The sequence below is a fragment of the Gossypium raimondii genome, chromosome 5 (genome assembly GCF_025698545.1).
Source record: "Gossypium raimondii isolate GPD5lz chromosome 5, ASM2569854v1, whole genome shotgun sequence".
NCBI lineage: Eukaryota > Viridiplantae > Streptophyta > Magnoliopsida > Malvales > Malvaceae > Gossypium > Gossypium raimondii.
The window spans coordinates 14,998,576-15,019,431 of NC_068569.1; the positions used below are offsets into that span (position 1 = coordinate 14,998,576).

General features: G+C 36.9%; 2 protein-coding genes and 1 pseudogene across 3 annotated transcripts; 2 read left to right on the plus strand and 1 right to left on the minus strand.

Annotated features, from left to right (window-relative positions):
* Positions 1–792: 792 nt before the first annotated feature.
* On the plus strand, positions 793–5,458 carry LOC105768909 (uncharacterized). Of its 2 annotated transcripts, XM_012589175.2 has the most exons (3): positions 793–1,143; positions 1,644–1,726; positions 1,926–5,458. In XM_012589175.2, exon 3 carries the CDS (start codon positions 2,035–2,037, stop codon positions 5,059–5,061), a length of 3,027 nt encoding a protein of 1,008 aa, XP_012444629.1. In that variant the 5' UTR covers positions 793–1,143; positions 1,644–1,726; positions 1,926–2,034; the 3' UTR covers positions 5,062–5,458. The 2 variants fall into 2 exon arrangements, with proteins under 2 accessions (XP_012444629.1, XP_012444631.1); XM_012589177.2 differs by lacking the exon at positions 1,644–1,726.
* A 249-nt stretch (positions 5,459–5,707) lies between these two features.
* Positions 5,708–11,890, minus strand: LOC105768910 (DEAD-box ATP-dependent RNA helicase 28). Its single transcript, XM_012589179.2, has 19 exons — positions 11,466–11,890; positions 11,198–11,377; positions 11,046–11,114; positions 10,841–10,947; positions 10,461–10,539; positions 9,908–10,081; positions 9,550–9,698; positions 9,366–9,461; positions 8,990–9,092; positions 8,721–8,783; positions 8,441–8,502; positions 8,204–8,300; positions 7,724–7,842; positions 7,608–7,650; positions 7,393–7,494; positions 7,143–7,241; positions 6,983–7,066; positions 6,443–6,717; positions 5,708–5,978 (listed from the first exon to the last, which is right to left on the minus strand). Exons 1-19 carry the CDS (start codon positions 11,766–11,768, stop codon positions 5,963–5,965), a joined length of 2,220 nt encoding a protein of 739 aa, XP_012444633.1. The 5' UTR covers positions 11,769–11,890; the 3' UTR covers positions 5,708–5,962.
* A 5,878-nt stretch (positions 11,891–17,768) lies between these two features.
* On the plus strand, positions 17,769–20,005 carry LOC128040993 (endoplasmin homolog; annotated as a pseudogene).
* The last annotated feature ends 851 nt before the right edge of the window (positions 20,006–20,856 follow it).

The window sequence follows — 20,856 nt, forward strand, 5'->3', positions numbered from 1 at the left end:
TTAACATGGAAAATTTAATACTATATAATCAAAATAAATTTGGGTGTCGTAAACAAGTATTAAAAACAATTTTCATTGATATTTTCTAAAATAATTTCAAAACAATCAAATAAATTAAATAAATTGTTAATTTTTTTATATATTATCAATCGATTTATCGCAATAATTTTGAATCTTAATATTTAAAAATTATATTTCAAATCCAAATTTAGAACTTTCAAAGCAATGGAATAAACAATTATAATCTGATAATTTTGTTTCTACCGTTTTCACTTTAATCTTTGATTTTTATCCCAATCAATACTTAAAATGTATTTTTTAGGTGACCAAAATAAAAGCACAAATATGATGTGCATGTATAGTTAATCGCCATTAGAAATCTAATGCTTTGGTAACTAAAATAAAAAGTAACCTAAAAGTTAAGTGACCAAATTGTAAAGATTTTATTTTGGATGATTAAAATAGAAACATCCTAAAAATTGGGTGACCAATTTAAATAATTTACCCTAAAATTAGTAAGAATTGATAATTTAATAATTTATACTTGATAAATTAGTAAAATTCAACCATTAAATAAACTAAAGTAAGAGGACTTTTTATTTTCATAAAGTAAAGAAGAATGAAATTCAAAATTACAGTCTTAATTGAATTTTCTTTATCCGACCGGCACATAATTTCGCACACACTGCACTGCACGTGCCATTCTCTTAACTGCGAAACTAAGACTAAAACCCACCGCAGATTTGACAGTGTAAAAACCAAATTAGCCTAAACCTAAAATCAAATTTTTAAAAAAATTAAAGAAAAATATTACGAGGAATAAACGTCGCTCTCTCTCTCTCTCAACCTGGTTCGGGAAAGGGAAAAAAGAATTAAACAGACGACGAAACGAGGGTTTTTAAGAGAGCGAGATAAAAAAAAAATTAAAATTAAAATTAAGTAAATAAAATCCCCAAAAAAGGAAAAAAAAAAAAGATTTCCACGGGGAGGGAAAGCTCAAAGCGAAGGGTCGAAAACTTTCAGATAGATTTTCTTTTTTTCTTTTTGAGGGAGAAAAAGGTGTGCTGTCGTCTTTCTAATGGAGCTCAGCTTCAGAGCTAGGGTTTCGTTTTCTTTGCCTTTTTTTGAAGATTTTTTATGAAGGTAACTACGCTTAACGCTTGTTATTGTTTAGGTATCTTGCTTTTTCTTTTAAAAGTAAAACAAATGGGCTGTTATCGATTTTATTTTCACATTGAGGTTTAGCGTTATTAAAATCAGTTATATCTCTGCATTAATTGAGATTATCTTAACTCAATTCACATCACTCGTCATGATGTACAGCAGAAAAGCTAGGGTTTTGTAATGCTGTTTCTTCTGAGCTTTGATTTTTAGGGTTAGATCTTCACTTTCTATTGTAATTGATATTCCGTGACGTGTTAACTGTTTTAGAGGAAATTTGGTGAACTATTTAATTGTTTCTTCAGGTTTTCAGTTTATTAGCCTACAACTTACGAGTAGGTTTTTGTATGTTATTTTGTTTTTGAGTTATTTCTGTTTTAGAAATAACTGTTTTAGAACTGAAATTCAATTTATTTAAAAATCAACTGGGTTTTTGTTGATAATTTTAAAAGCTTGAGATTTTAGCAATTCTTTTATTTCAGGTGTTGAGGAGTGCCATAATTTATCATTTTCGAATCTTTTGTTGACAATTAATATGATTTTACATGATCAGCTTGCTTGGAAGGTATGATATGGTTGTTTTAGCCCATTTTTTACCATTTTATTTTGATGATGAATTGATAACATCAATGTTCCTTTCCTTTTTATTTTGATACCAATTAATTGAAAAAGAACTTTACTTTTAGATGCTACAGAATCAACACCAATTAATTGATAACATCAGGAGCTACAGAATTAACCATTTATGTCATGCCATTTTACAGGTTTCCTTTTAGATGCTCTCTTGAAGTTTCATTCCTGTTCTAGATGGAACAAAAATTGTCAGTACGTTATAGAGTTCTCTTTGTTTGGTGGTTTTGCATCTAAAACGCCATGACGCTTGAGGATTTTTTTACCCTGGCTGAGATGAAAGATGGACTCACGGTCCCTTCACGAGTTGAGGAGCTAGTATCTGTAATGAAAAAAGAGAAAGAATCTGTTGTGAAAAATGTTGGTGATGCAACCAGACAGTGGACTGCTGTTGCAAGCACAATTGCGGCCACTGAGAATAAAGATTGTCTTGATCTTTTTATTCAGCTAGATGGACTTTGTTTTATAGGCAGATGGCTAAAGGATGCTCAAGAATTTGGTAATGACTCGAGTGATAGTTTTGTGGAAGAATCAATTACTGCACTCTTACGAGCACTTGAAAAGTTGCATAGAGATAAGGAAAGGTCAATTTCTTCGGAGATCTGGATTACGGTCAAGAATCTTCTGAGCCACAATAGCTCTCGAGTTCAGGACAGTGCTAGGTTGCTCTTTGATAAGTGGAAACGAGGTACAGTTTCTGATCATGTCGATAGTGGTGGACATGAGTATGAGATTTCAGACGCTGCTACTGTTACCGGAGAAAATAATGGGCTAGATTCTGCCAAAGACAGTCCTGTTTCAAGAGGAAGTGCCCATGGGGAAAAAGATGGAGCAGATGCTGCTAAAAGTGAAAACCTTCCTTCAAGCCTAGATGGTGTTCAACCACAAAGTACTAAAGATTTACATGTTGAAACTACTAATGATGAGCTCAAGTCCCACATAAATTCAGACTATTCAGACACGGAAAACAGATCTGAGAGTCATATGGCCTCCTCTTCTGTGTTAAATCCTGTGAAAGAACTACAAGCAAAAACTGTGGAAGAAACTGCTTCCCATGAGGCCTGCAGTTTAGCAGATTCAAAGCAAGAAAATATTGAAGCTTCAGATGCTATGACAGTTTCAAACTCTAGTACTGTGGAACATGCTCTGGTTTCGTCTAATGCTGGTGTTGGAACAGCTCTGGAGGTTACAACAGGACCCAGTTCCCATACTGATACTGAAGCCAATAGGTTTCATGTCCTAAATTCTGTTGATCTTACTGATGAGAGGATGCATGCATCTGAGCCAAAGAAGGCAATGTCTGATGTGGCTGTTATGAATCATTCCAGCAGTGGCTCAGAGCTATTCAAGATTGCTGGTAAAGACAGCGAGTCACATTTGAGCACGTCACGGAGCTCCTCTGACAATGAGCTCTTGTATGAAAAGCCTGGGGATCTGGAAACTACGTTTTCGAGAATGGCAGCCATTGGAACAGCAGATGAAGATAAGGAGAATTGTGAACTTGAGGATTTGAGAAGTGGTTCCAGGTTTACCAGTAGTCATGGTGTGACCGATACAACATCTGATATTGATCTAGAGTATGGCATAGTTGATGCTCTAGAAGTTGCCCGAAAAGTTGCTCAAGAAGTGGAGCGAGAAGTCATAGATGACAGAGAACCTTCCAGCAGCTCTTCAGAGAAGATATCAGAAGGTGGTATTAGGCAACCCAGTACCCCAGAATCCATAAATAGAAAGCAAGACCTACCCACCGAGGTCTTGCCAAAGGAGGTGTCAACCGGACCCATTCGGTCTGCTGGAGCGCATACTGAGGGGGAGGGGCTCCTTATTAATTCAGATGATGCAGATAATGAACCAGAAAATCACTCGCGTGACATGGAATCCTCTCAGGTGACCATGGCTCAAGATCCTGAGCCGATCACAGAGAAAAGTCTATGTGATTTTGATCTGAACCAAGAAGTCTGTTCTGATGATACAGAACGTGCAGTGACTTCCATCTCCACTCCCATTTCAGTGGTTTCTGCTTCTAGGGCAGCAGCAGTGCGTGGCATACCTGCAGCTCCTTTGCAGTTCGAGGGGACTCTTGGATGGAAAGGATCTGCTGCCACAAGTGCTTTTCGCCCAGCATCACCTCGACGTAACTCTGATGGTGATAAGAGACTATCCCTTGGAGGGACAAGCAGTAGCTCAAAACGGAGGTTGGATTGCCTTGATTTTGATCTCAATGTTGCTGAGGCTGGCGATGAAAAAGGTGCTGAACTAATGTCCGGGAAACAGGTTACAGCCTCATCAGGTCTCTATTTTGCAGAATCTTCACTGAAAGCTAGTCGGAGAAAATCCGAGAGACTTGAGCTGGATTTAAATTGTGTCAGTGATGATGGTGACGGTCCAGCACTAGATTCAAGAGTCAAGGAACCACTCTTTTGTGACAGGAATGGACATTACAGCCAATCACCTGCTTCGTCATCATCATCAATGCAGCCTTCTCTGAGGAACTTTGATTTGAATGACAGGCCATGCAATCACAATAATGCTTTAGAACAAGGGCCATTTCCTGGTAGATCTTCAATTGCTCATGGAGGGCCTAAACTAAATGATCCTGTTATTTCTATCATGGGTACTAGAGTGGAAGTCAATAGGAAGGACTTTGTTTCTCAGGTTGTGTCCTTTCCAAATGGCAAGGTTCTTGGGCCTGCAACTGATGGGAGCATCACAAGAAGTGCAGGGTTTATGGGGTTGGTTCCCACTGCCTCGTATACACATTCCCCTGCTTTTAGCTCTAATTTACTGCCAATGGCGCCAAATATGCCCTTCCCTTCTGCCATTTATGGGGCTAGTGGCTCAATCCCCTTTATTGTTGATTCAGGTGCACCTGTTGTGCCTCAAATTATGGGCTCTACATCAGCGGTTCCAATAGCTTCACCTGTTGTGCCTCAAATTATGGGCTCTACATCAGCGGTTCCAATAGCTTACTCTCAGGCACAAGTCATTATGAACATGAGCAATGCAGCTGCTGGTTTAAATGGTTCAGGCCCCTCACGGCCTAATTTTGACCTGAATTCCAGATTAGCAATTGAGGGAGGAAATACAGATTCCATGGGTTTAAGGCAGCCATTCATGCCTGTTCATGGTAGGTCAATAGAAGAACATTTGAGGGCAAACACACAAGCCTCCTCTAGTTCCGGGGTTGGGGTAAAAAGGAAGGAACCAGATGGTGGATGGGAACCATACGCATTTAACTACAGACAGCAGCATTTTCCATGGAAACAGTAAGTTAATATTTATGTTGCTCCTTCCTCTCTTGGGAGTCATTTCATAAGTCCAAATTAATTGATGCTTGCATTGCCAAAGATAGCCCATTGGAGTTCGTGGGAGTGGAGTTGAACGGAATAAAGCCGGGAAATTAGAAATGTAATATGATTCATGAGATTTGATTGCCAAAGGGAGGGAATTAGATTTTAATTGTTTTAGTTTATTGTTTTCCTTTTCTGCATTCCATAGAAGGCTTGGTACATGTAGGTGTAACTTATTTTCCTTTTATGTCACAGAAAGATAAAAAAGAAACTGAGCTTTTCTTACCATTTATTTTCTTTTTGGCAAGAACAATTTTGGTTATTGAACATCACTAATTTACAGCTAGAAAATTAATATATTGTTCTTCACTTTCTCATTTTTGCCCCTTTCCGGATGGTTGCATTTTTATTATTCCGAATCAATGAATACTGCTAGATAAAACGCTAAAGGAAACCAAGCTACACATCTTCAGATGCTTTATTTATTTATTTATTTTCCCTTTTCTTCGTTGCTCATTCATTTGCAACATTTTCAGATGATTAGCTTTACTTTTTTCTGTTCTTTGCATTGTTGCTCTTTTCACGAAAAGCATGTAAAGGTTTGACGAAACTACTTCAAAAACAAATAGAACAAAATTGACTTTGATTGAATATGTAATCGAGAATTTGGCCAACAAATGCATTTCCTAAAGCATCTGCAGAAACTAGTAACATTTGAACACTATTAATGGCTGTAGAAAATACAGGCATCTCCGTCTCTGGCAGTAAGCTAGCTCTCCCTCTCAAGAGGAAGTGTAAGGACCATAACGTTCACCCATGGGGCTGCTCCCACCAACATAAATGGCTACGAATTTTGGTGTGCCCAATATATTGTAATTGGGCTACTTGCGCTTGTAACTGGAAAACGAAAGAAAATTTAGTAAAAAACAGTACCCCCGGTGCAAAGCTCCAGCGAATTAAAAATTCAAGACACATATTTACGAATATATTGAGAATAGGAAGATTATTGAACCAAGCATACATCTGCCTTACAGGTGTTCCAGATATTGTAGGTCTAGAATCTACTTGGAAGAAAAACTTGCCTAGAGCAAAAGAGGGACGGAAACTAAAGATGCTAATGCTGTCCATAAAACCAAGTTTGACATGAAACAGTTTCTAAGAAATTGTGCTGAAGAATGTGTTATTTTTCTTAAAACACATTTGTGCAAACAACACCAAAGCGATTCAAAAAATGACCAACTTTCTGGTTTAATACGTGAAATTAAGTTCTCCTACATGATTTTGAACCCAGAACACAGTTAATATAGATAGTCGAAGAAACAAGACAGAAAATTATTAGAGGAATGCATCATGTTTCATACCGTGATTTGCTCTTAAATGAACTTTTGGGCTTTTTCCTTCCGGCATTACTAGAACTTTTCTGTCTTCTCTCACTCATGTCATTTTCGAATAGCTCCCGCATTTCCTCTGTCCTTGATTGAGTTCTTTGTTTATACTGCTTTGAGCATTTATTGGATTTCTTCACAATTTTGCCAGAATCTACAGCCTTCTTCACAGCTTTTACTGCTTTTGCTCGCCGGTATGCCAAGTCAACCAAAGATATACCTTCCTTCTCTTTCTTATTTTTCCCACTACCCTGCAATTCTCATATATGAGTATCACAAGCTATATCATAAAATAAAGAAACAAAACTTGCTAGCTCTTAACACACACAAAGAAAAACTTAAACAGTAAAACATCTCCTAGTGGTGAGAAATAAACATTTTGACTGCGCTCAATTTTAACAGTTCAGGGAGTCTAGAAAGGCTCGCAATGGCAAAGTTAGTGACATGTAAGGTCGGTGTATAAGCATTATACAGCCTAAAAAGGATTATATTTCCAAAAAAGCAAGAGATGCTTACATCTGGTTCATTAATTTCGCTTTGATCCTCCAACATTTCTCTGGCAGCTTCCAGTTTTCGACGTTTCTTCCGAGGTAAATTTTTCTGTTCAGCAGAAGTTAGCATTGTGCACAATGCAAAAGTTCTAAAAGCAGGTTTTGAAATGAGAAAGATGTATGACCTCACGCTCTCGCTTCCTCTTTTCCTTCATCTTAAGGTCCTCAGCTTGTTGAGCACTGATGATTGCATCTGCAGAACCTTTTTCTTTCTCTACAGATGCCTGTCAAATGAGATGAGATAATCTCATCACTAAAATTCTTTCCCATCACAGTAGCTAAACAGAAATTTTGGTTATAATAAAGATTATGCAGCATACAGCCTAGCGACAGCAATACATGAAAATAAAACTTTTACTTGCAAGGATTATTTACCTTTGCTTCCTTAGCTACAAGTTTTTTCTCCTTTTCTGTCATAAACCAGGTTCTTTTAGGTCGTGCATAAATTTCATCCTTATGTGCAATCATATTTTCAGCCTTGCATCACAGAAGCACATGAGATTAAGAAATTATTTACTAGGTTCTGGAAATGGTACTATATTTTCTGGACATCTAGGTATAAATAGCATGAAAATGAGAAGATCCCATACCTTCGTTGCTTCCATTTCAGCCTTTCTTAGGGCTCTCTCCGCCCTGCCAAAATCAGAAGCTAAATAGTGGTACCAAGAGAACAGAAAAAAACTTTGAAAATGAAACAAAACCAAACCTCTCCTCTTCAATAACTTCAGTGACTTTCTCCTCCATCTCCTCAATTTTTTGTGACCACTTAGTGATAGACTGCTCCGCAACAATCCGGCTCTTCAACTTTGAACCTACTCTCTTTGCCTGTCAGATTCAAACCACCAATATAGAATTATAAGCAAGGGAAATTTCTGATAGAAAATGTCCAGCTACTTGCTCCAATAGGAGAAACTGTTCCAGATTGTTCATGAAATTGAAGTTTAATATGGTATTGGAGTGAGAAGAAGATATATGGCCTTAAAGTGTCCAATTCAAAGTTTCACAGTTAATCTTTTATTAAGGCCATCATGATTCTGTAACATGATAGGAACCACTAGTGACATGCATAATAACTTCCATAAAATTTTCATAAAGCAGAAAGTGATACTGAATGCCTATTCTAGGATCTCAAATGAAGGCAACCAATAAAAGTAAAAAATGGCAAACCAGGATGATCATCACTTACAATAGCTTTTAATAGAGATCGGTCATTGTCAGTAACAAATGTAACGGCATATCCTTCTCTACCAGCTCTTGCTGTCCGACCGACTCGGTGAACGTAACTGCATAAAGAAAAAACAAAGGAGCCAACCGATTGCAATTGAGCATAGTGCACATCAAGACAGAAAGTTCCACAAATTTTTGTAGAAAACAAAAAGATGACTCGTGCTGGTCAAACATAATTCAAGGAGTGTGGAAATACCTTGTAATATCTCGAGGACAAGCATAATTAATAACAGTCTGAACACCAATTATATCAAGTCCCTACAAGTTGCAACCATGCAGAAGCGTCAGAAAACAAAACAGCTGCTGCATAAAATAGAGATGTATGGATGTACATGCAAGGGCAGATACATCAATCATCTAACATATGTAAAATTGACTCTTTACAATGGCCAAGATCTATCAAACATGAGCACATGGAAGTTTACAAGCTTATGAGGGCATAAGGGGAAGGGATGAGTTTCAGTGTAGGCACTTACACGAGCAGCCACATCAGTTGCAATTAAAAAATCAACTTCCTGCTTCCTAAAACGTTCCAAGGCCTACACAAACAACCATCAGTGAAAATGAGCAAGCAGTGAACCAAAATGATTTGGTTTGATAAAATAAAAAGAGGGGGCATTTTCAGTGATTTCACAACTTGAATAACCTTCAAGATAAAATCTAGTTAACATACCCCACAAAAAAGAAAAAAGAAGAAAAGTGAACTGAGGGCAGGGACTAAAGAACAACAATAGAAATTACTCACATCAAGGCGCTGAACTTGAGTAAGATCTCCATGAAGCTCAGCTGCTTGAAGGCCAGCCAACTGAAATAAAATCTTCAACCTATGAGCAGCCTGCTTAGTTCCACTGCCAAATGAGAGGGAATATCATTTATAAAGTCATAGGGGCTTGCCCTGGTATCTAGGGGTGAGCTAAAACTGGTTGGTTCAAAAACCTGGTTATAAATTAAACTGAAACAAAAGAGAAAGAAATCATATTTTCTTTATTGAACCTAATTTTTTTTCTCAGAACAAGTGTAATGATTCATGAAATACAACACTACCCAAATATCTGAGTTTCCTAAATTCCCCATTTGTATATAGTTAAATCAGCATGACCTTCTACATGTGTAATAATAACCTGAAGATAATCACTCTGGATGTGAAGGTCTTTGTACACAATGACAGAAGAACTGCTTCTTGATTTACTTCACGCATTCGGCGTATCCTTACAACCCTAATGAGAAATAAAAATAACATAGTCAACATAAAGAAAAGGGGAAACCAGCAAGCAAAATAGAATGTGAACTTATATCAGAGATTACTCCTCGGTCAATGTTGATGGCCGTTTAGTTGATGAGTCAGCTGAGAGACGCAAGGGTCTGGTCAAAGAAAGCTTGACAAGCTCATCAACTTCCTCTGTCATTGTAGCTGAAAACAGCATAGTCTGTCTCCTTTTAGGACAAAGGCGAACCTATACATGGTTGCATTAGATGAATACAAATCCACCAAAATAAATTTCAATTCAACGCAGACAAACAGAGCAAGGAAGATTAGGAAGTGACTGTTTCAAAGATGGAAACCAGTTCTACTTTATCTCTTCGTACTACTACGTCATAAAAATTATACAAAATCCATCAAGTTGGCAAGTCATATAAAAATATTTCTGATAGGGAGGAGTACCAATTCATGAATTTCAGCACTGAATCCGAGCTCCAGAAGACGATCTGCCTCATCAAGGATCAAAACTGCAAGATCATCCAAATCCACAGACATGGTATTGCGTAAATGATCTATCATGCGTCCAGGAGTAGCCACAACAATGTCAGGCATTAATCTCAAAGCTGTCTCTTGTGCCTATAAAGTTGACATAAAATAAAGGAAGACAACATAAGCATAGGAATGCACATATTGAAACAAAAGTTGTAACATCAGCTTCCAAATAAACAGACACACTAAGAAGCAAAGTAGATTCATTTGAAAAAAGAATACTTTTTATGTGTCATTCCAAAAGCATCAATGATAGAAGTTTCAGAAACCAGTCAATTGTTTAAGAAAATGGAAAAGGGTGATTACAGTCTTATTGCAATGAAATGAGTGGAATAACTTTAGACCAAGTTAAAGATAAAGAAACACTTAAAATGGAGTGCTGAAAGGATTGGAGATATAACTTTTTGCCAGTATAAAAAGTGAGCGCAAATTAAACCAGCTAAGGATGGAAATCCATGGGTCAAACCTTTAATGAAAGCCCACCAACAATCAGACAGCATCTAATATCGGTATACTGGGCCAGTTTCTCTATCATACTGTGAACCCTGCAACAAACGAAGGTAAAGTAAGATAACCGTAATGACTACCCAAAAGTACAAATTAAAGATATTTATAGTCAACACAACTTGAAGGATATAAAGACCAAATTGCCAAGCCTAACAAATATGTTCAACAAACCATCCAAGCGAGAAAATGCATAAACCAGCTCAATAGCTTATGATAACATAATCCAATTGTAAAAGAATATTAATTCTCTAACACTAAGCAAGGATGAAGAAAAAGCAAAACCCTGAATAAATTTGTGATAGAACCCAGAAAATGGTCAAAAGTATTATGAGCACTTACTGAACGGCCAACTCTCTAGCTGGAGTAAGGATAAGTACCCGTATAGCTGAAACCCTTTTAGGACGAAATAACAGCCTTTCTAATGTAGGTAAGGCAAATGCAGCCGTCTGCATGAAGCGCAAATTTAAAGCAGTTAAGCACAAATTCAAATATTCAATCACATAATAAACGGCATAGAAAGATATACAAATTAAAAGAAATATACCTTCCCAGAACCAGTAATTGCGCTACCACATATATCGCGCCCAGTCAAGGCTAAGGGTATACAAGCAGCCTATAAGAGAAATACCCAAAAAATTTCATTGAACAAAACTCGATTAATAAAACTAAAATATAAAAATCAGGAAGAATGGAGACCTGAATGGGCGTAGGCTTGGTGTAACCCAATGTTTCACAAGCACGAAGCAAAGGACGCGAAAGATTGAGCTCCATGAAAGAATTGGCATGAAACGACGCTCCTTCAGCTGGTGCAAAGAACGATTTATTGTCTCTTGCATTGCTATTTTCCTCATCTTCATCTTCTGACCTATAATCAACCTGATATATATATATATATAAGAATTATTGATTCAGAAGAAAACAGATTCGGAATTTATAATAAAAGAGCAAACTGATAAAGAAATACTTGTTTGTCGGATTCAGAATCGGAGGTCTCCTCCTGCTGAGCTGGAGCTGAGCTTTGTTGGAGGATTTTAGAGATTTTGAAGTCAACAGAGGTGGTACCACGGCGAGCGTGTTCTTCTGCGACGGATTCAGAGTAAGAAGCAAAGTCCCATGGAGATTGGGATTTGGGTTTTGGTTTGGAAGGTTTGTCTTCTGCTTCATCTCCTTCTTCTTCCTCCTCAGCTTCTTCATTATCTTCATCCTTCGATTCAGAGAGTTCGGGTTCTTCGTCGCTGGGGGCTTCGAACATGAAGCTTGGAGCCATGGAGTTTGGATTCGGAGCAAGGGAGTTTGTGTTTTTCCCTGGAAGCAACTCTTCGAAAGGAGAATAGATGGAAACCAAAGACTGGCTCCACCAGGTGTCTGTATTCGCTTAAACCTAAACTCATAAACCCTAGAGACAAAAGCTAGTTTTTTTTTTTTAACTACATTAAACAGTGTATAAATTTTCGTTTTCATCCTTTAGTTAAAAATTCATAAATTTCATTTAAATCACTGAATTATTCAAATATAAATTTTGTTTTCATTCTTTAATTAAAAATTCATAATTTTCATTTAAATTACTGAATTATTCAAAAGTTTTTATTTAAATTACTAGACTCTTAAATCTTTTTTTAAATGTTTCACGAGTAGTCTCTAAGCAACGATTCGACAATCAGTATGATTGACGAGTAGAAGAACATACTTTAGATCCAAATTGATTTAATAATCAGTATCGGAGGTAAAAAAAACTGTTTGAATTTTTATTTGCATATTCGTGACGTCTAAAGCTATTTTATGAAAAAAAACCTTAATTATAAGAAAAAGGGAAAGAAAAGTTTCGATTGATGTAGTTGGTGCAAATAAAATAAATAATATAGTATCGATCTTAACAATCTATGACTAAAATAAAACTTTCGAATAATTTAATAACTAAATTGTAATGTTTTTAATTGAATAACCAAAACGAAAAACTTAACAAATAATGGTAGCTTACTTTTTATTCTTTTAGGGTAAAAATAAATATGTTATTGTGTATTTTATTAAAATTATATTAAATCAAATTATTTTTATTATTCATAATAGACATTATTTATGTTTATTTTAACTAAAAACCAATATTCATTTTGTCGTTTAAAAATATAAAAGTATTTTAATTATTATTTAACTTGATTTTTTTGATAATTTATTGATTTAAATAATGATAAATTATACCAACAGTCACTTTAATTTCAATTCAATCACTCAACTTTCAAAAAATAATAAAACAATTACTACCGTTACAAACATAACAAAAAACTGAGGTGACCCGTTAACTTGCCATGTTGGCATCCCACGTGGAAACAACGAAAAAGAAGAAAAAACAAATCTGAAAAAGAAAAACAGTGGGGAAGCAAAAGATGAAAAGGGAAACCTAGATCTAAAAGCTCTACACCTTCATTAATTTGCAGTATTCGACTAGAACAAAAAAAGAAAAAAACAGTGGGGAAGCAAAAGATAAAAGGGCAAACCCAGATTTAAAAGCTCTTTTTTTCTTCTTCTCTATTTGAGTGTTTTTCTTTTTCACCTTGTTTGTTTCTTAGGCAGAAAAGAAAAGAGAAGACAGTAAAAGTAAATTGAAACCAAAATTAGCATTTAGAAATTGGTAAAATACTAAAAACTCATATCTTTCTCTCTTTCTCCTACTTTATTCTTCTTATTGTTTTTCAATCTTTGTTTTGTGTTCTGATTACTTATGAATTGTTATTAACCAAAATTAGGTAAAGAATGCTCTTTTTTTTTGTGTGTGATTTAGTATCTCAGGAATTTGTGGGACAAAGTTTAGCCTTGGAAAATTTAGAGTATGTTTGGTTGGGTGTATTGGATTAGCCAATACACCCCTAATCCGTGGCCCCACCGATTACTGTGTTTGGTTGGTTGTATTGCCCTAATACGGGCCTATTACGTTCCGCACGGATTCCCCATTTTCCCTTATGCAGCGCCGATTTGTAATCCCTTCCAAAAGAAAAGATTACCTAATCGGTCCTCTTTTACCCTCCCAAGCCTCTCCCAATCTCCACCCACCCTCTCCCTCCCAGCATCGACAGAAGCTGTCAGCGAACCAAAGCTCCAGCCCGTCCCGACTTCCATCTTCGCATATTTCTCTGCTAAACGGTCTCAGATCTCCGGAGGCATTGAAGCGGCAAGTGAGTAATCTCCAGCCGGTCATCATTTCTCATCTTGGCATCTTTCCTCTCTGCATGCATTAGTGGGTGTTGTTGCAATTTTTTTTATAAATACTATTGCAATTGTTTCAGTTTCTTGGTAAATCGGCATAGGGTTTCTTGCTGGTTATGATTTTTTTTCATTATTTGTTTGCCTGCATTATTTGCTGGTTATGGTTTCGTTTCAACACTAACTGATTTCCCTTTTCTCATTACAGGTTCTTTGTTCCAACACTTTTTCATCGCAGTCGTCCCGATTTGCTCATTACAGGTTAGTTTTCCATTTGTATTCATGGTTTTGTTTGTATGTTTTCCCCGATTGCAGGTTTGTATTGCTGTAGCAGCTTTTGTTGTTTCTGTTTTGTATGGTTCTGTTTTGTATGTTTGTATTGCTCATTACAACATTTGTATGATATGAATTGAGGAATCATATTTGTATGATACATCCATTGACTTGTCTGGTGAGTGGAAGAATAGAAAACTTAAAAAATTTCCCTTTTTGAATCTGATTTGATTGGCTTGTTGGTCCTTTCTGTGGACCAAATCTCCTAGTGGTACACTATTTGCATGTTAAGAAGGGCAAAGTTTTAGTGATTAGATGATGTATGGAAGATGGTTGGAGAATGGAAATAATATGAGCAATTGGATAGACTTCTGTGATTAGCAACAAAGGTCTCCTTTTCAACTACAGGATATCACTTTGAGAAAATTAATAAAGGTTTTATTGCAAGAGACATTCTACTCTAGGTCTATATATCTCTGTAAACCTCCTGGACTAAAAAGAAAAGGGGGGAAGGGGATTAGTTGGTTAGGGCTTTTCTTGTTCTATATGATATTAGATTCATGATATGTTCTATCTTGTTTTTCTCACATTTTGGCTGATCTTTTGATCTAATTCATCTCTGGAGATTTATGGACTGATGGGTCAAATGGTTGGCTGGCTTGTAAAAGTCTGCATTAGTTTTATTTACTTTGCACTGATCCAAACATATCTTTGCATCAAAAGTTCTGCATTAGTTGATGGCAAGGAAAAAATACTGGTTGTTAGTTATTTATTTCCAAAACCGAAATTAAGCATAACCTAATTTAGGCAAAAGGAATGGTGGAAGTCCGGTGATGTTTTCTTTGGGCTCTTGGGAACCAATTTTTTGTAAACTAAGGCATCTTCAATGTAGTAGCTATTATCAGTTTCGTTTTGACTAGGTGGTCGAAGTTGGTTGATCTGGCTAAGTAGAATAGTGGCCTCTAACTGCTAACTATGAGATAATTTCCTTGCTGGGGGATGAGACAACCATTCCCACGAAGATTGATGCTTGCACTTTGATAAGCGATGTATGCATAAGTTAAGTTGAAGGGATTGGAATGAGTGAATTACAAGGTTGTCGAGATCATCGAAGATATTCAACCCATATGAGATATTTAGGATTAGTTTGGACCAAGTTAATTCATGACTAGCACAAACCAGCCTGAATTATGCTAGTGGATAAATCATTGGTTTTCTAAGAACTCTATTGTTAATATATTCCAAGGTTCCTCATCCCAAGCATGGGTTATGAATCTTCTTAAAATAATTCCACCACTTCCGAACCACTCGTGTTCTTTGCTAATATGATGTTAAAAAGCTACTAATGTGTGAATGTTGCACTTTCTTTTAGATTTGTGGTTGCAAGCGATTCTGTGTTTCTCTTTGTTGTTTATGGGCTCTTGGGAGTGTCATATTGGGCATCCTTTGTCATGTCGTTTTTATTTTTATTTTTATTTTTGTTTCTCCTGTTTCTCCTTATGTCCGACCTTGTTTCCATTCTTGTTTATTGATGGATATTTTCTTCCATAATGGTTGTTTCCTTTTCTTGTGGTTTTCTTTGTTTCGAAAGACCGATTCAGACTCTAGAATTAGTGATTCACTGGAGGAATTTCGACTTCCCATCAAGTATTCTTTCATCCTTCACCTCTTCTTCTTCTCACGGTCCCCATTCCTTATGCATTTGACTTGCTTTTCCTCGGATGATGTCCCCAACAAACAATACCGGCCTTCATCGGCTCACGATAGATTTCTAAGCTGAGCTTCGTCGTGCAATTCGAAATGGCAATACCGACAACTGACTACTGACAAAGTGTGATAATGGCAAATGTGGACTTATGAAGAACTTCATGAACTTTGCACTCAAAGTACCAGTTGTATGTGTTCATTAGTTACTGAAATCAAATGCTACTTATTTGGGCGATCGTGTTATTCAGTGTAAAGCATGGTCCAGGCATTTGTTTATGTCCTGGTCCTTGGACATGTAATTTAGATGAAAACGTTATGAAATCTGTCAGCTATACAGTGTTATATTATTACTCTGGAACAATAATAGAAATTAAGGGAAGAAGAAGAAGAATATTGGGGGAAAAAAAATCCTAACCCAGTTTAATAGTGGTGCAAATGGTGGTGGCAGGAGCACGTGTCGTCAATGTTGCTGGTTTATTTGTGGGTCGGTTGTATTGGGGTCGTTGGAGACTTTAAGAGGGATTTTATAATTTTTTTCTCTTCTCTCCTCCTTATCCTCTTCTTCTTCTGTTATTGGGGTTTTTTTTCACAATTTCTTCTTAAATTGGGTGGGTTTCCACTGTGACATCAAACGTAGCAAGTTAACTGGCCGCGTCACCTGTCCCATTAGGTTTGAACGGAAAATATTAGTGGGTGACTGAATTGTCACTTTTTGATAACGTAGTGACTGATATGTTATTTTTTGAAAGTTGAGTGACAATAGAATCAATCAATATTTTAAGCTATATAAATTTTGTTATTCACTACTCCATATTTTTAATTCTATCATTTATTAATCAAAATTAAAACTATTTCCTTAACTTTTTTGTAAGAGATATTATTTTGTATGTAAAATATTACTAAAAAACGTGTCATTCTTAATAAGTCACAATCTTCTATATGGAACCGAACTTAAAAATCCCTCTCCATACAATTAATTGGGTTCCTTGTCTCCAACTCAAAGTGGCAAGACTACAAACACCTATCAAATTGCAAACTTCAAGCCAGTAAACTTGTCTTTGGTTGGCAACCTATTCATAATTGTCATTCAAGCCCGACTAAATGAATGCTTAAAAACGTGAAAAGGAAACTACAGGAGCTTACTCCATGTGATATTTACATTCCTTTCTCGAGTACTAAATTCACTGGATACTTGTGGTTGGAAACAATCAACTCCCTAGATCAATGATATGGTCAATTTGCACCTTAGCTTAAGAAATTTCCTCCAACTCCAATTGCAACCTTGAGTTGGAGAAATTTGCAATAGAATTCTACCTTTTAGAACATAAGCTTTAACCCAGGCCACTGAAGATGTATTGTTTGGATTAAGATACTCCACAATTGTTGCATCACTCTTGCTTGATTCCAGCTTTCTAAACCTAGTTCAACCCTCAAACCACTTTCACGATTTGGCTTACAAATATTCATTTTAACCTTGGCACTTGTTGCTACTTTATTTTTCAGAGTTGATCAAGGGCTTTAAGAATAGCTTTGGGAAAAAGAAATGGTTGACATTTGTTATATCCCTACTACCCTACTACAATTTGGACCTGGTTTGGCCCTCACCTCTTTTATAACTATCCCAAGATACCATAATGGTTGGTTGAGCGTGGACGTTCAAATCCCTTCTTTCTTATTATTTCAGCATGCCGTCACCCTTCCTTCCACTTTTTCCTTTTGGCCGCAAGCCTTATGCCATCTTCAATTGTCTTCTAGTTACTATCAAAATGACTTCAATTTGTTCTCAATGGTCGCGGCTTGCTACTAATCAGCCTTTCCAATGCTTTTTACTTGGATCGTTAAATTATTATTGGTGCGCAACCTTCTTCAAATCGGTTGTCGATTATTCCCTCAATTTTGATTTCAATTTTGCAGCTATCATGGCTGTCGAAAAGAATTCGACGTTGGTCTAATTATTGTTGTCCATTTAAATCCCGGGTACTGGACGAGCTGATGTCAACATGCATAAGTAAACTTCTTTGTTGCCCACCCATGTATTCGAGCTTTAATCTTTTCAATCAGAGGAAAGCTATTCATTTCTGTAAGCCTCATTATGACTAGAGGAATTCCAAGGTATCTAATAGGAAGCACCCCAAACTTAAAGCCAATTTGTTTATGAATCTCGCGAAGAATATCTGCTGAGATGCAATAGGAGAAAATCTCACTCTTAGAAGACTTTAATTCCAAACCATGATAAGTATAGAATTCCTGTAAAACACATTGAGCCCTTCCGAATGATGTTAAGGCTATATGGTTGCGCAGTCCAAAGGATGTGACAGAGGAAGAATACACGAAATTCTATCACTCTTTAGCGAAGGTAATTTACCAGATGCCCTAGCTCTAGAATGCTTCAAATACTATGGAGAAGTTTGTAACTTTTATTTATTCTTGTAAATGTAATTTCTTGTGCTCTGCAGGACTTTACCCATGAGAAGCCCATGGCCTAGAGCCATTTCACTGCGGAAGGTGATGTTGAATTCAAGACTGTTCTGTTTGTGTCTCCTTAGGCTCCTTATGATCTGTATGAGAGTTACTACAACTCCAACAAAGCCAACTTGAAGTTGAAGTTGTATGTTAGACGAGTTTTTATCTCTAATGAATTTGATGAGCTTTGCCCAAGTATTTGAGTTTTTGAAGGTAATTGAAGACATGCCAAGTTACATAGCTGGCTGGAATATGCATTAATGAGGTTTTTGAGTTATTTTCTTGTGACCTGATTCGTTTTTTATCGGATAACCTATTGAGCAGGGTCTTGTTGATTCTGATACATTACCACTCAATGTGTCTTGTTGATTCTCATCAGGAAGGCCCTTGATATGATTCGTAAAATAGCTGAGAATCCTGATGAGTCCAGTGGCAAAGATGATAAAGATATGTTATAATTGTTTCTTTAGTAGTTACTTTGAATTTAATTTGCGAACACTTCATCCTGTACTGTGGCCTAATGTCCCTTCAAATGAAACTCTTTTTGTTCCAAGTTATTTCTGGGTTAATGATTGATACTGAATATCGGTGGTGATGCAGAAGTTGAGAAGTCTGGCGATGATGAGTACCTGATGCAGTACCTGATGGATTAAGAAGGAAAGCAGTTCCAAAATGTGTCCAAGGAAGGCCTAAAGATTGGGAAAGACTCCAAGAACGAAGAACTCGAGGAGTCATTTAAGGAACTAACCAAATGGTGGAAGAGTGCACTTTCCCGCGAGAATGTTGATGAGGTAAAAATTAGCAACCGTTTGGACAACACTCCTTGTGTGGTTGCTACATCGAAGTTTGGCTGAAGCGCTAATATGGAGAGAATCATGCAATCTCAAATCCTATCAGATGCTAGCAAGCAAGCATACATGCGCGGAAAGCGGGTTCTTGAGATCACCCAAGGCACCCAATCATCAAGGAGCTTCGTGAGAGAGTTGTCAAGGACCCTGAGGTATGTACACATGCAAGCGGAAACATGCATGTTCAATGACACTATATAATTCATATGCTATAGTAATTTTCCTCTCTACATCGTATTCCAAGCATTGTAGTAATCTAGCATGAATGTGTAGTTAGTACATAGGAGCAATTCACCATGGCACTATAAGAGTTCATGGTATGTGCCACAAAGTGATGCTCGCTCTGTGAAATCTGAAATCGGGACTGTTTATTCCTGCATGCACTCTTTTAACTAAAATATAGAACCCGTTTTTGATTCTGCTAGTCTCTCTTTCAACTGAACCTTTTTTCTGGATCTTCAGGATGAGGGTGTGAAGGAAACAGCTCAGCTTATATACCAGACAGCACCGATGGAGAGTGGCTTCAATCTACATGACCCCAAGGATTTCGCCTCACGCATCTACAGCTCAGTTAAATCTAGCCTAAATATCAGCCCTGATGCAACAGTAGAGGAGGAAATGATGTAGAAGAAACTGAGACGCAGTCTGGGACAAAAGAAGATGCAGGCAGTCCCAAAGGCGAAGCTGAAACTGTCAAAGAGGATGCTTCCGATCTTAAGGATGAGTCGTATCGTGAAACCATGGGATACTACTTTGTTGAGTTTTCCCCTTCGTAATTACTTTTGTTCAGTCATTGGTACCTGAAGAAACTGCATCATCAAGCCTTTTTAAGTCTGAAACTTGGATAAAAGAAAAACATTAAAGACAATAGAGTTAATATAACAATAGCGACCAGGAATTTTGTCTTTAGTTGTTGTTGAGGTACTGTAATTAATTAAGCTATGTGCAATTTGTACTCACGTGTCATATAAATGGACCTTGGGCTTGTGACCCTCAATAACAGGCTTTCCCAATTTTACTCGGTAACCATGCAGGCTTCGCTATATACTTAAAATGCCTAACTACATTGAGGATTCTTCTTCGTGTCGGCTTTTAGTAACTCAGCAGGTCCAAGCGGTATGAAAACTAAGACTGTTGGATTTCTGTTTTTTTCTTTTCCTTGGATAACTATGAATGTTATTATCAAAATGAACTTAAAAACCGAAATTATTCATGATCAAGATTACGGAAAGAATAATACCTTTTAATACTGTATGGAAGTGAACTGAAGCTTTGGACGACAAAGATTCCACGTTTTTACTAAATTACAAAGTTCGACAGGCAAATTTTACTCATAGGCTGGCTGGCTGGCAGCCTGGCTTTCCATCGCAACCATCCAACGAATAATGAAAAGAAGCACTACCGAAAGAGAGCTTAAAAGAGGCAGATTTGATTCGTTAGAGATTAGATTTTAATCAGTTGCCATTGCTTTAGATTTTATCTGTAATTAAAAGGTTTATTCCGATTCCTCCAATTTTATGTCATTCAGCGGATGAACGGAACCATTTTTGAGTGTCATGCACGGGCGTAATTCTCCTTGCGGGGCTGTGGTTTTGGACCACTTGGACTCTTTTAAACAAAACAAATAAATGGTAATCGACATTCTTAAGAAATTAGAAAGGACTCCTAGACGAATTGTCGCTTTGTTCCTTTGGAAAATCTAGGCGAGAGGTCAGAAGGGTCTCCCTCGAAGGTTTTGCCAATTTCTCAACCCACTGAATATAGCATCTTAACGGTAGCTTTTTCAAGCTTTACCAACCAAATTTGGGTATCTTTACCTTTCTATCCCAAGATTCAACTGGCATATCTACATTCACATGGACAAAATGC

Coding starts and splice junctions, on each gene's coding strand:
- LOC105768909 (XM_012589175.2), top strand. CDS start 2,035: ATGACGCTTGAGGATTTTTTTACCCTGGCTGAGATGAAAGATGGACTC.
- LOC105768910 (XM_012589179.2), bottom strand. CDS start 11,768: ATGGCTCCAAGCTTCATGTTCGAAGCCCCCAGCGACGAAGAACCCGAA. Junction 10,082..10,460: donor TTGGTGGGCTTTCATTAAAG/GTTTGACCCATG, acceptor TCAACTTTATAG/GCACAAGAGACAGCTTTGAG. Junction 7,651..7,723: donor GAAGTTATTGAAGAGGAGAG/GTTTGGTTTTGT, acceptor TGATTTTGGCAG/GGCGGAGAGAGCCCTAAGAA.